The sequence below is a fragment of the Haemaphysalis longicornis genome, unplaced genomic scaffold, assembly GCF_048455015.1.
Source record: "Haemaphysalis longicornis isolate Haplotype H1 unplaced genomic scaffold, Haemaphysalis longicornis Haplotype H1 scaffold_1, whole genome shotgun sequence".
NCBI lineage: Eukaryota > Metazoa > Arthropoda > Arachnida > Ixodida > Ixodidae > Haemaphysalis > Haemaphysalis longicornis.
In genome coordinates this window covers 399,634,506-399,649,649 of record NW_027526203.1, presented here as the reverse complement: position 1 = coordinate 399,649,649, position 15,144 = coordinate 399,634,506, and the positions used below count along the sequence as shown (strand labels likewise).

Below are 15,144 nucleotides of genomic sequence, written 5' to 3'. Positions count from 1 at the left end.
CTTAAAAGAGCACTGACACCAATTTTCGGCTTTAATATTATTGCACAGTTCGCTTCCTTCACTCAACAGAACACCCTGGCTGAAATATGAGTGGCCTGCGACGCGAAGAACATAGTTCAATTGGATCTCATTTATCGCGCCGACGGAGCAGTACTCGGCAAATGGACATCAGCGTGACATCACCCCGTGAAGCTAAAAGAAGTGACGCGACAGCGCTCGTCAAAAAAATTCACAGCATATCCACGGGGTGAATGATGATGAGTGGGCGAAGCTCCTGAGGGGAAATCATCGGTAAAACCGTGACTCTTCAGTGAAAGTTCGCCCACTACATCTGTGTCCGAACGTAACGTCTAGAAAGTCTCGCTTAAACCGCGCGTCGGCACCTTGGGGCTGAGCTCGCCTGATGCGTTTTGCAGACGCCTCACGAGCTCTCACTGCATCGGGGTCTGCCTGCCGATACGCGCGCTTTCTCGCCGCTTCCCGTTCTCTGACGTTTTGGAGATCCTCTTCGCGCCGCAGCCGTGCCGCTTCGCGTATGGCAGGGTCCTCGCGCCGTTGCCGTGACGCTTGGGCCTCTCGTTCTCGAACGCTGGGATCTTGGCGGCGTCGTCGCGCAGCCAGACGACACGCTTCGGCCTCTCGCTCTCGTACGGCAGGATCTTGGCGGCGGCGTCGCGCAGCTTCACGGAGCGCTTCTGCCTCGCGGGCTCGCACATCTGCAGCCTTATCCATCGGGCGACTCCGAGCGCGCGCCAACAGCGAATGGATTTTATTACAACGCTCCCCGCCATCTAGTAAACAATCCAAGAACTAAACTAGAGGTAGCCACGCCATCTAGTAAACAATCCAAGCGCATCTTTTCATCATATACAAGTACCGCCATCTAGTAAACAATCCAAGAACTAAACTAGAGGTAGCCACGCCATCTAGTAAACAATCCAAGAACTAAACTAGAGGTGACTACATACATACGTCGAGGATGGACAGACCCACGCCCTAAGGAGCTTCGCCCCTAAAACTCGTGACGTCACTTCACGCGCGCGGCTGCACGAGCGGCGAGCGGGCAGAACACCCTCTCAAGCGGGCGCTGGTGACGTCCGTGCGGTGAGGTCAGGCAGGGAGTCTGTCATATGCGCCGTTCGGGGTGAAAGCGCGGGAATTTGAAACATACGATTTTCAGGCTGTTCAATGTAATTAACTATCGCGCGCTGAAGTATTTAAGTGCTGTTTCAGGTTGGCCAGACTATTAAGCATCGATAAAAGCAATAAAAGTGTAACAAAATTTTCGTGTCAGTGCTCCTTTAAAACACCTTAACGCGAAACGGTTTTTCTGATAGTGCCCTAGAACCCTTTAAATAAATTTTTTTTAGATATACGAGACATACGTATCCTCCCAAAAAATAATGCTGGCAACCATGACATACAGTAGCGCGGCAACGTACTTTTGTCTGTATGCGAGATGAAAAGCGGTATTTAAAAACTTGTCCCCAGCTAAGAAAATTGTGGATGACAGGCTTCCTTATTCTTGTGTTGTTTTTTTAACCACTAGAAAGCGCCATCTGTTGGGATGGACGAGAGGTAGAATAGTGTGTGCTTCATGTTCTGGAGGTCAGCAGTTCGATTCTCCACGGGAGAGTTTTTAGGGCGCAGCCCTTTGGCGGCCGCCTATGGGCTGAGCCGTGTTGCCAGCGTAACCGAGCGAACGATGGCAAGACCGACGAATGAAAAAGCGAACGATAAAAAACTAAAGGAGGAGAGTGTCGTGGAATTGGGAGGGGAGGGCGGTTTGCCGTGGCAGCGCGAGCCAGCGCTCACCGAAAATGTGCGGTGGGGGAGGGGAGAGGGCAGTATGCTGTGCCCGCACGAGGCGCTTGACGGTGCAACGCTTGGCGTTTACTTAAGACGCAGTTCATGGGCCCTTCCTGAGACGCACTTTGCGCCACTGACGTAGAGGCTCAACATCGCTGCCGTCGAGAACCCACAAGTGGCTGCTGCCTCAGCGCACTGCTGCTGCGCCCAAATATCACATTAGGGAGTATCGTATTTTTTTTTCCTTTTCTTTTTTACGCTGCCAATGGCATTATTGTAAAATAAAAATGAATATTTCGGCACAAGAAATGCCCCTGATTTCGGCAGAATCGTCAAACTGTGCAACACAAGCAGGGTCTGTTCACTGGGACTGTTTACTGAACGCTGCCATTTGGCATGGAGGGGTTCAGTTAGCCACACTGAGAGCAACCTAGCAGTGACGTGGTGGCGTGTCTTTCTAATTTCTAAAAGAATGTTTAAAAATATATATACAATTTAAACTTCTACAAATACTTGTGTTCAAAGTTTTTCAATAACTGAATAAGTTTTTAGCAGTTTCAGTAGCTGCAACGTTGGCAGGTAATGTGCTGGACACAATGTAGTGTCATGTTTGTACACTACGAACCACCACCTTCAGATTTCGGAAAGTTCAGTGTCAAATTAATATTATTTCAGCCAATTTGTCCATAAATTGCTTGTGGTTACCCTACTAATAAAACGCTGGCTTTCAAATGAGCTAGACAACATATACTTGACAAAAATCGGTTGTCTGTCCCTTTAAAAAAGGCCACTTAAAACACTAAATCTTTCGAATGAAACGAACTTGTATTTTGTCTGCATGGCCCCTTTGAGAAAGGGGGAAGTGGGGAGGAGTTAGGCTCAAGGAAACACCTAGAGAGCACAGGGAGGAAGTCTGCTGGAGCAGAAACAAGCTTCACCTGCAGCAGTTCCATTCTAGCCATGTTAGAGAAAACCTTGTACAAGAGTCAAACATGCCACAGTTGTCAAATAGTTGAAGGCTATGTAGGAAATGTGGATTTTGCGTAGTTGCATAAGGTGCTCTACCACTCAAGCAACAGGCTAAGATCCCAACCGTGCCATTACTAGGAATACGCACCTTGTCCCTACGCTAAACCATGCCTGATGGAACAATTTTGCAACACAGGTGCGACGCAAGTTGCTTCTACTTCCGACAATCTCGTTCTTGGCACAGGGTGCTCCATAAAAACTTTGCTCGGGGAGGCACATATGCCAGTAACCAAAAAATAGCTCATCCAGTTACGATTCCAGCACCCCCTTCAAAAAGTTTTTTTTTAAGGGTTTGGGAGTTTTAACACGCTGACGCTACACCTGGGCTATGAGGCGCCCTGGGAGGGCTCCAGATTTGTCTCAACCACCCGATAATCTCCAAGCGCCAAAATCTGCTTTCCTGCTACTTGGTGATCATTTGGTGGGTGACTTAAAGGGGCCATGCAGACAAAACACAAGTTTGGTTCATTCAAAGGATTGCCTCGTTAGAATAATACTGAAAAAGTGTGTTGGTACGGGCTTGTTGGTACATAACTGAATATAGAAAAACAGCGCTAAAACGCCCAGTCTTGTCACGTTCTTTTGTCCCGTTTTAGCGCTGTTTTTCTATATTCAGAATAATACTGACACCACTTTTAAGGCACACTTCGCTTAAATAAGCCATATAATTAGGAAAAAAAAGGGCATGGCCATGCGACCCACCAGCTCATTTCCTGCAACAGGACCTATGATGTCATATACGTAGCTGTGCGATTGGCTGAGGCCAGCAAAAGCAAATTAGGCAGGGTTTATAAGCTTGCCGAACAAGCTCTTTGCGCTAAAATGTAATGCCTATTCATTTTGAAGTGGTAATAATGGTGGGGTAAACAATGACAGTTACGAAAATACACGTAAACAGACCTACCCACCTAGGAACATGAAAATTCGGGAGACCGCAGCAAAAGGAGGTGGCAGGGGAGGGTACGTAAAGTATTTCGCAATTTATTGAGACTGAAGACACATCAGAATGGGAAAGGGTATTTATATTGAGCTGCTTGTTCTTATGAGAAATTTTAATCCTGGTTCTTGTAGTGGAGCGCACCAAACTTCTTTACTTGTAAAGGGACCTGGCAGTCGCGGATTTCACAAGCTTCAAAAACTGTTGAGCCTACATCTGTTCAAAACAACGTCCGGGTTGGCAACCCTTCACCATATGTTGGTTGCCGAGAGTCTTGTTGGAAACCCTTCACCCTGAGCCTTCACCAGTCTCGCTGGCTATGGTGAAAGGCTATGGTGTTGGTTGCCGAGTCTTGTTTGGAAGAGAAGACCGAAATTCGGTTCTCGTTTTCTTGACTGTACCTAAGATACTCTCACATTCAGCATTGCTGTGTGGAATGGCAAGTGGCTGCAGCGTAAATGTTGCCACTCTGACAAACTTCACTTCACCATCAATGCTACGGATTACAAGGAGCTAGAAGTATGATGATGAGTACTCTTCTGCAACACCGCAACTGTCGCAGCAGAAAAGACTGACGTACACGCAATTTTAAATAAAAAATGCGACCTGTCTGCTGGGAGATTCGTGGGAGATTCAAGATAGCATTCGTGCAATCAGAAGATGGGTTCAAAATTTTGGAATCTCCCGGACAATGCAGGAGCGTTGGCAGGTATGCGTAAACAAAGTACCAATGCGCACTGCTGTTGGTACTGGGAGCACATTGCTCATTTTTAACTGCACAGCCCTCCACCGCCTTGGAGTTGTCTTGCACGACACTGGCCGATCGGCATAAGCGACATTGTCTTACGTGACCTTGTTTGTCGAGCATACCCCATGTTTCACGAAACAATTACTTTCTACGGCCAGGGATGAGAGAGCGTAAACAGACTTGGGAGCAGTTTTTGAAGCAGCAAAATGTCGCTTTTGGAGCAGAAGCAGCGTAATTTGGAGCATTTAACGACCTTTGATATATCATTTTAGGAGCCTAAAAAAACAAATTTGTAGAAACTCGGGGAAAGTCCAATTTTTAATCAGTTTGGAGTACTAACACTAAAACAGCTTCGAAGAAAGCTCATTTCAACTGAGTATGCTAAGATACAAACTGAACTACCTTCTTACAAACCTAATAAATTATATTGAGTCTGTACGCATTGACAATGAAGAGGGCGGCTAGAAACACCAAATTAAAAAAAGCTGCCATTGAAAGGTATTTTTTTATCATTTCAATGCTGACTTATTATTCTGAAATCCCAGACTGCGTTGTACGAACAAGTTTTGAGCCACGGCAAAATTTGCGCAAAGTGAGGTGACGGTCGTTGCACTTAACGAGCTCTCCATTTCTATCCCAAGGTGCACGTTTACCACGATCGTAATTTTAGCAATGCCGATTATTTGGCATCAAATTAAACTTCACATGCACTAAATACTATTGCTCGCGTGCAAGATGAACCAGCCCCTCTATTGGGCGCTGCCCAAAAACTTTGCGGCGATGCAGCTTGCGCCGCAACGTCTGGCATGTCGACCATCCCATTTCCACGGCTGATGAACTCGCTCTCAAACAGCAGTAACTCAGTTTTGTAACACCGCAACGAGTCCGAAATTTCGCTTCACAAACCCCGATTATAGATGCATGCAGCGTGTTTCACACTCAAGGGCGAATGACGGTGAAGTTTTCGCTGAACTCAGTCATCCGAGCTGCACAACTTTCCGTAACCTGGCCCACGTCCTCAAGCATTACTGCTGCGATAATGTCACTGTTCAGTACCACAACAGATAAAACGACTGAACGGGAACCCAGCTGCACGCGTAACCTAAACCACGGAAGAGATTGGCAAAGCGCACTAAGCACCTTAACTAATTTATTCCTAAGTAAGGCTTGGGTTTGGGCTAGTTGACTATACATCGTTAGAAAAAACAGCGCAAGGACGCGGTTGTCTTTACAGTACAAGTGCAGCGCTTGTACTGTCTTTTTTTGTTCTGTCGCCCGCGCCCTTGCGCTGAATTTATTACCCAGGGATCGGAACACCAATTTCTGACTCCGGCAATAGATCCAAATGTGCTTTAATAGAAGCTATTGTTTTCATCGTTTCACTCTTCCTTTTTTCCCTTAAATTTTGGTGTGCGCGAAAAGATAAAAAAGGCGACCGTGCAGATGACAAGGACTCGGCCAATCTAACCATACCAAGATGGCGGCCCCCGGTGGTGTCATTCTGGAGATACACTGAACTAAAAATTTCGGTTGTTTCGTCAACTTGCGCAACTAGCTGGTCACCTCAGCTGACAAGTATTTTTCTGCAGCACTTTGCAACGGTTTTGGGCAAGGAAACTATGGAAACATACAGAATATAAAACGTGAAATCCCAAAATGTGACTTCCAAGAAAACAATTTCTGAAACAATTTTTGCTATCTGAACCCACGTGTTTTGGATTGCTTGACTAATCAAAGTGTCAATCAAACCACTAAAAACAGCACCACCTTGAGCCTGCTCGAAAAATGAGGTCACTTCAGCATTTTTTCCCCATTGAAACTCCCATGAGAATGAACATCCTAGCTGTTCAGGGTGTTTGAAGCAGTTTGGCACAATTTTAGCAGCTTTTATGCTTTTGGAGCAGCCTGACACAGCAAAACAGATTTGTATCAAAACTGCACAATATGTGCGGCTGTCTCACCCCTGTACAGTCACAAAAACAAGCCAGGAGCAAATACGGTCAAAAACAAAACAGCAGGCAACGGTCCAAGGACGCAAGGAAATACGTTTGAATTCCTTGTTTGCGATTTGGGTCTTTGAGGGTTTGATGAGACTGGATGCACTTTTAGCTTTCGCACTTCTCTCAGCATTACTGTACAAAACCGCAAAATCCCCAGCATGACCACTGGAATACTATGGAAAATTCCAGGTGCAAAACAACACAACACAAACAAACAAAAAAGCACGATGGGAATGATATTTCAGATATAGATCCCCAGCCGTCCAAAAGTGTCGCAAGACACTACAGCATTGCTGCAAATGGCACTTTCACTTGCGGTGGGTGTGCAGTACCACGAGTAGCAAAACAATTTTTGAAGGGATTTCTCCAGTAAATTGAAGCAAGAGTTGCACAATTGTAAAGATATCCACGGAAAATTTGGAAGGTTTCATTAAGAAGACCTGGCCATAGGAACCAGCTTGAGCAAAGAAAGCAATTTCAAGATATATACATGCAGTGTAGGCGAAGTTTGCCATAGTACTGCCGTTTCCACTTCCTAGCAACACGATAGTGCTAGCAAAGTTACGTTTTTTTGACAATTACGTGTTATATTCTAAAATTACAGCAAAGGAAGAATTTTCAGGGTATTGACAATAAATTGACTCACAGTGCTGTGTTCTGGCTAGCATTACAGTGAGAAAACACTGTGTTTCCTTGAAAGCATTTTAATTCCTGGAATCTGCCGAAGTGCCACCAATGTTTACATTTCCTAATTTTTATTGCGCCTTTTAACCGTTATCAACGCTGCTTTCTCCGGTACATCACGTATTCGGTCTCTAGAATACTCACTTCACCACAGTTAGGTGTCCATCGGAAAAGTAAACGGCAGGGCAACCAGTTTTTAATGGAGATGCAACTCCGGCGAAGATAAAGGAGACTGTCCTATCACGGAGGCAAAACGACGGCATCGACACATACTTCGGCAGGGAGGTGAGTTATGCTGATTGCGTACCAATATCTGGTACCGAGTAGGTGACACGGAAATGTGGCTGGATTTTAAGCGAGTATTCCCAGGTAAAAACATTGAAACAGCGCCTTGCACTTTCACAAGTCACATGGGGGGGAAGCAACATTGCCGAGCCTTACGCAAATATAATCGCTTCGTGCGTTTATTTGGCCAACCTTCGCTGCAGCGAGATCGGCGCGCAGACCGGCCGCTGTCACATCGTTAACCTCGGTGGTACAATACGATAGTCCGACGTTCACCGAGTTTACTTCTCTCCCCCTTCCTTTTCTTTCCACATACGGCTCCCCGACAACTGCCTCCCAAGTAGAGTTGCGGCTATCGGCAGAACAATTTTGGCACCGCCGCCCCTGATGCGCGCAGCAATGATAACCAGGTCACATTCATTTATTAAACCGTTCGTTTACTCTTTGGAGCAGCGGATTAAGCATGCTCAGTGCACTGAAAATCTTACGCAAGGCGACCACATGACTCTAAATGCAGCTATGCGAACACTACCACACATGACGCGGGCCGGACTCCCCCAATTTTGGAAGATCTGCAGCTTGATGCAACCAGCTCATCCATGTGCCGTCCAGTCGGCTCCGATCACAGACTTCAGCATCCTTGACCAACGACACACACAACGGCAAGCCGAACCGTTTTTATCATACTTCAAGCTTCAGTTGTCACACCGCTGGATACGAGTTTACTTCATTTAAAATCCGTGTAACACAAAAGAGCACGTTGAACACACGTTTAGGGTTAAGCAGTAGGCCTAAACATACGCGATTTTTCAGGCTGAAAGCAACTTATAGGCCCGTTGAAGCAGCCGATAGAGAGACATTGGTGACGCCAACGCGTTTCAGCTGCTTCAAAGGTCCACACACTGACCACTCAGAAATACTGACATACACAACTTACCATACGCGCGTCGCCCATGGCAAAAAGCTCTGCGTCATTTCACTTACACGCTTCGTCCGACATGTTTAGCTAAAAATGGCGGAAGAAAAGCCGGGCCCAGCCGAGCATGCGCCGACGGTGCCGACCACGCGCTAACGTACCACGTGTTCAGTCTATCAACATTAACTTTTTTTTAAGTTTAATAGTTAAAACATTAATATACACCTGTTTAGTTTCAAAACATTTATGGCACATTTTTGTGCCTCAATCTTCCGAACACCTTTGTACAGGTGTTACATTGAAATTCTCGGCAGGGGTCAGCACAGCTGACGAGCCAAGGCAGCCGATCTTGTGCTGCCGGTTCACCCACGTCTGTGCGTCCACTGCTGCTTTTACACTATAAACTTGTTTTCAGCAATCTTTAAACGTCTTAGTTTAGGTTTGATACCTTGCCTACAGTTATGGTATTGCAATAATATCAGAATGGAAGTGCTGAAGGTGTAATCAAGTAAGAGTGAACATCGTTTCATTTGATCGTTTCTGTCACTGCTTGTAACGCCCATTTCTAGCGGTAGCAGAATAGTGCGATTTCTCACCGGAAAATCCGAAATTGGCTTGCTTTCTTGCCAGTGGGCTTTTGGCGTCGAGGGAATGTTTTCGCTTTGTGCCTCTCTTTTTCTGTGCCCTTAGATACCGCTGATAGTACCATGGGGGAGCCTCCGAAAGTGACTGGTTTGTCCCCGGTTGAGGGGCCCCCCGGAACTAAAGTTACCATTCGTGGCGAGAACTTGGGCTTGGACCAAAATGACCTGCTGAGTGAGTACACGTGAAGTCCCTGTTATTCCCAGCAAAAAGCAAAAAACGCATCATGTTTGGTTGTTTGCAGATGTGACCATCTGTGGAGTGGACTGCTCCATGTATTCCGAATGGAAGTCATCCAGCAAAATAGTGACACGGACACGAGTGTGCACCGGACGAGGCGAAGTTCTCGTCACTACCCGATCTGGGGGCTTGGGAACGTGCACTGTCAATTTCCGCGGAATCTTGGAGGTTATAGGCAAGTGCACCGACATGCAATGTTCTCTTGTAATACATCGGAAGCCGTGGTGTGCAGCTGTTGCGTGTGTGAAGCGTAGTCACTTATTAGGGTTGTGAGGAAGCACTGAACATATTGCACAAACTGTTGTGCGTCGAAGTATTCAAGATAGTTTCAATACGTTTTTCATATGTGAACATCCCACTTTCCTGACGCTCGAGAGAAGGAAACGGCCCTTGTCACCACATCTAAAGGTTGCGAATAATTACGTTTAAATAAAATGCACCGAATGGGAAAGCTTGTAATATTTATGTACGTCATGAATAGGCTAGTTGCTTCTGTAATGCATGAGAACCGCACACGCTTGAAAGAAAGCATGAAAATTAGCCAACATTGTTACTGTCGTGAAAAGGCAGGAAGAAAATAGAGAAGACGTTGCGTCCGGTTTGTTCTCTCCTTGTCTTTTGATTTCTTGCTCTAGTAACCATGTTGGCCATTAGACAGTGCAAGAGTGAGCTGTGGGTCCTCTTCGTTTAGTGAAGCATGTTACAGTTCTGGTTGAGTGTGGCTACAGTATAAATCGAAGAAACACAAATGGTGCAGTGTGCCCATTGTGGTCAAAACATGCTCGATGTCGTGGATTGGATTGTGGAGTACCATACCTGTGCCGCGGCAGGGAACTTCTGTGCAGTCTCATGATGATGATTTCATAAATTTTGGCTCCACAGTGGCCACCTCTCAAATTTGTAATATCTCTGTGCAGTCAGTCAACTTTGCCTGGCCCATTTGAATCTGGACGCTAGAAAGACGGTTGTTAGTCTGAAGAATCAGAAAGCCGCAACTGGCCACTCCTTAATAATTTTGGAAGGCAGGTGAGCTGAAGCTGAGTCAGGCTAGGTTAATGTGCGGCCTACACTGTGCCATCCTGTCTTACTTGCACCATGGTTCTGTACACCCTGTACTTTCTGAACATTACTGCTCCATCTTAATTGCTTCGAACCACAGTCTGTTGGCAATCCAAGGCCAGGAAAACCAGTGCACTTCCCCTGTTTTGAAAGAAGATGGGGATTTTTTTCTGCCCTGGATGCTTGTGGGTGGCATGTGCTAGTTCAGAGGGCCATTGTCTCTTGGCACCAACTTTGCATCGTGGGTGGGGGCAGCCAGCAAGCATAGGAGGAGCCAATCCGGCCATCAATTGAGCCTTGTAACAAGGACTGGCTGGACCTTTGAGAATATTCTTGTAGTTGTTCAGACCACTCAGTATGGGCAGACAGGGAGTATGACCATCATTTGCGGGTTGACTTCATTCAAGTGCAGAGGTTCACAGAGGCAACTGAGTATGAGACATCTGGATCCCTGGGGCACCAAGTGGTCGAGACCTATTGAAGGCATAATGGTGCTAAAATTCATCCATACAAACCCAAGAAAACAGCGTTATAAATTGCAAAAGCAACGAGCATATCTTGAAGATGTTCTAAACTGAAGGCTCTCTTTTGAAGTGTATAAGCACACTTGAAAACAACCTACATGTACAATGACATGCAATATAGTGCACTGTGGGGCTCATCTAATGCAAATTCTGGCTTGTGATACCAGTTACCTGCTACTTACTTCATGTTCATTCCGTTCGGGAGCAAGTGTTGCTGTCTGTCAGTTTCAAATGATCAAAGGAGAATGGATACATATCAGTTACAAGCTGGATCCCACAATCTTTAGCTGTGTGTTGCAGTAAGCACTTAAATGGCACAGGTGAATGCAACGAAACCATGCAGCTGTTACACTGCATTGGTTGAAAGGACGGGCAGGAGCTCCAGGATAGTGTGTTGTGAAATCTCCTGTGCCACTGTCGCACACCTTGTCAAGTGATAAGCAGCCCTGGCATTTGTGAATTTTTGTGTCTTAAAAAGGTTGGCAGGAAGGGGGAAAGAAAAAGGGAAAGCATTCAACTTGCATCTGTGAAAAATAAGGCTCAGTAATCCGGTGCCGATTCGTGCAGGTCCAACAGTCGAGTCGGCCATGTGGGTGGACGAGTCGCACCTGTTTTCGGATGTGTTTGGACGCAAAGGTCACCCTGCTTCTCCTGCGCAGCTTCACCCCGAAGACCCACTTGGCATTTCAGATGAGTCTGTGTTAGTGCAGCTTTGACCTCCTGCAGGCCTGACCTTGTTACCTTCATTGAGACACTGGCATTCAGTGTGTGGGCATGCTGAAAAATGTTTGCAGACCAACTTTGAGGTTGTCACTGAGTGCGAGTCAGAGCAGCACTGTGTTTGCTCGCCTTCTCTGTGTTCCTTGTCTTGGATTATACTTTACCAAACAAATGAGAATTCAGTATTGGTTAGCCCTACAATTTGTCCTAGTCCTCATTGATCAGCAGTGGTGATGCATTTATTTATTACCCCTTTCTGTGACAGTCTTTAGCGCTGTTGAATTTCCTCCGCCCGGATCGATGTTTAACTTTCTTCTGGCACTCAAAATGCAATGTTCTGTGCTACACCAAAAGCTGTCTTGTGACTGGTGCTTTCCGCTCAAGTTCTTCGCAATGTTTGTAGTGGTGTGTAATTAATGAAACCTAGAATATCAGGGCACATAGTGTAGCCTCATGTCTTTGCTGCGGGAACTGCAACACTGACAAATCACCACTGCAGTGTAATATTTTCAATTCAATGAGCCGAAGCTTGTTTTGCGCCATCCCTTTGTTCCTCAACCTTATGCCTATATGTTTCTGCACAGGCCGAGAAACCTGAAATTACTTTTAGTGACATTCAGTAGACCACTGTTGGGGACATTGTTCCACCCACCTTCAGAACAGTGTCCTGTCTCGTGATATTTCATTCTAGCAAATTTATCCAAAGAAAATCGTCAAGAAATTTACTTTACGGCACCTTTTACACCGTCGAGAGACGTAGAAATGGCCTTCATATCACATAGACGCCTCCAAGTCCTCCTCAGCAGTGCCATGTACTGCTCAGGGCCTGATTAGAACGCTACTGATTAGAAATAAAAATTTGAAATAGCTGAGCCAGACCCTGACATTACTCTCAATGGCGTACCAATTCCTGTAAAAAAAAAGGAGCACAGGACATTGTGTTGGACAACAAACTCGGACAACCGAGGCATAAATGTTGAAAAGCAATGAATATTCTCATAATCCTTTCAGACCAATCTTACAATGCCGACAAGGAGCTCCTTCTTCATCTTTATACCACCTTGGTAGGGTCTCGTTTGGACTAGGGCAGTGTCATGTATGTGTTGGCGACAAAAAAAAGCATTAAAAATGCTCAACGCAGTGCTATTCAAGGCAAAGCCCCAGGTGTATACACTTGGGGCTTCGCCTTGAACCGGGTGTTTTCTGCACTAACCCATTCCCAAGCCTGTATATTGAATGTAACAAGTGGTACCTAGAGGATCGATGAATGTACATGGACTTGCTGTATGCTTTTAAAATTTCATCAGTGAAGGACCTTCCGTTTAAACCTGCCCTTAACGACTCATCAACATCCACGCTGTTTGTAAATCGCCCATCTGTTTCTCTGGCGGCCCTCTCACTTGGAGTGAGAGAGGAAGCTTCGGGTCTCAGCATCTTCTTTTTAGACGTGTACGCATCATCCTTTACTGCCATTTTACCACCATGGCAACTTCAGCCTGTGGTCTGTAGCCTGTATCGACTTTACCTGGGTACAACCATACCAAGGTGGCGCCAAAAAGACCTTTTAAATGCAGAGCATTTCTTTAACTCACTATGTCACCCGTTCTAGTTGTCCGTAGTAGTCCGCACCCCTCCCCCTACACTATATAAAAAAAAAATAATACTTACTGGCGCCTGGTTTCGATCCCACGACCCTGCGGGCGGAACGCAAGGTACATGGTGCTCTACCCACTGCGCCACAAAGCCGACACAGAATGGAGGGCTACGAACGCGCCTTATATCCTTGACTCATTCAAACTATGTCAAGTAGCTGCTGATACAACGCATTCACTACCACCAACTCCCCAAACACTAAACGTTAACGCAATACACCCACCCCCTATGCGACGCATTTACTCGAGTCCCCCTCACGGGGAGATGGGCCCGATTTTTTTTTACTGGCTTTCAGTCTTTGCAATGCAACTGAAGGCCAATCAGAACATGCTTTTGGGAAGGCGGCAGCATCCAGGTAAACTGGGCATCCACCAAGCCAAAGCAACTAGCGAAAGTGTTTCCACGTAGTGCTGCCACCCAGGAGAAGGTGTAGAAAAGAACTGCGCAGTTTGTTGGCCTGGTAGCATAGTCAATTACACTAATATTGTATGACTTTTGTCGCCAACTGTTGTGTACAGTGAAATCTCGATATAACGAACTTCAGGGGACCGTGGAAAATTGCTCGTTATTCTGAAAGGTCGTTATAGTGAAAATCGAAAATTTAAGAAAACAAATAGTATTTCAATGCCTAAAACGACCTACGTGTACAGCAGTGCATCCTTGGAGTCATTTTTCACAAAAAAAATGCACTAGTGATCATGAAACAGTGCGCGTTTATTTAAAGTGGTTGGCGATTTTCATCTAGCGCGAGTAGCACAAGCTTCCTAGCACGAAGGACTCAAACTCTTACACATTCCTGGGGAGTGAATCAGTGGCCGTGCGGTTTTTCCCCGGACATGTGCGGAGTTTTTGTATGCTGTCCACCACATCCGTAGTCGTCGCGTGCTCGTCGTAGTCTTCGAGTGCTGCTGCGGCACCCTCAGAGGCATCGTTGTTCATGCCATCCTCGCTGCCATCTTCACTTCTTCATCCTGAACGCTCACGGTCTGGGCAATGTCCTCTGTTGTCAGCTCCGCTGATGTCCGTGAAGATCCAGCAAGCCACGTGAGCAGCGGCGGAACGTAGAAAAAGTTGGGGTGAGCGCGAATAGCGCGGCCGCGGCTTTCGGGACGGAGAAGGCTACCCATGCTTCATTTTTTCTCTTCTCACCTTTTTTCTCCCTCTTGCATCGGCTGCCGCATTCCGCGGAGCAAGTTGCAAGACGTCCTCTTCTTCGCTGCGCTTTGCCGTGTCGTCTACTAGCACACTGCCCCGGTTGCCGCGATTGTTTAACGGACTTCTAAGAGTCTCCGGCCTTGAAAATATGAGTTCGTAGTACTGAGGTGTTGTTAACATGGCACGGAACTAAATAAAACGATCGTTATTTTGAAGCGTTCGCTATTCTGAAGTACGTTGTAGTGAAATATATTTACATTAAAACTATAAGCAGTCGGCGTGGGATTTCTTAAACGCTCGTATCTGAAAAGTTCGTTAATTTGGTGTTCGTTGTACCGAGGTTTTATATCTATTAGTGCTGGTACAGTTGAATCTCAGTCACCTGAACGTACAAATTTATTAAATTGGGAACTTTGTAAAATCAAGAAAGCATTAATTCTATGTGCGACCACGGAGGAAATCCAACTTTGTTCCTTAAATCAGAAAATTTGTGAAATTGAGGTTCAACTGTGGGAAGTACTCTAGCCTCTCGTGCTCACCCACATGCGCATCTTGACATCGTGTGTACAGAGAGGCGAAATATTTCACCCAAGTTGAAACTAAAAGCGCACCACCTGTGGTGGTAAGGCAGCCTATTTTATAACGTTTTCTAGCTGAAGTTTAAGTCTTTTTAAAAACACATGCATGACATAGAGGCTACCAAATATATTTGATGTTTAGAAGCTTCTACCTTACCTTATTTC

General features: G+C 46.0%; 2 protein-coding genes across 6 annotated transcripts in view; one reads left to right on the top strand and one right to left on the bottom strand.

The window, feature by feature from the left end:
* Usp10 (ubiquitin specific protease 10) overlaps positions 1-8,568 on the bottom strand; it is a 68,060-nt gene extending 59,492 nt beyond the window's left edge. For all 3 annotated transcript variants that reach the window (XM_077686786.1, XM_077686787.1, XM_077686788.1), the window contains exon 1: positions 8,430-8,568. In XM_077686786.1, coding sequence (XP_077542912.1) covers positions 8,430-8,447 — 18 coding nt within the window. In that variant the 5' untranslated portion in view covers positions 8,448-8,568. The remainder of the gene's footprint in view (positions 1-8,429) is intronic.
* A 161-nt stretch (positions 8,569-8,729) lies between these two features.
* The window catches only part of Sec5 (exocyst complex component secretory 5), a 28,774-nt gene continuing 22,359 nt past the window's right edge, over positions 8,730-15,144 (top strand). For 2 of the 3 annotated variants that reach the window (XM_077686784.1, XM_077686783.1), the window contains exons 1-4: positions 8,764-8,782; positions 9,099-9,224; positions 9,295-9,465; positions 11,441-11,573. In XM_077686784.1, coding sequence (XP_077542910.1) covers positions 9,116-9,224; positions 9,295-9,465; positions 11,441-11,573 — 413 coding nt within the window. In that variant the 5' untranslated portion in view covers positions 8,764-8,782; positions 9,099-9,115. Of the gene's footprint in view, positions 8,917-9,098; positions 9,225-9,294; positions 9,466-11,440; positions 11,574-15,144 lie in introns of all 3 variants that reach the window. The other variant, XM_077686785.1, reaches the window with a different exon arrangement.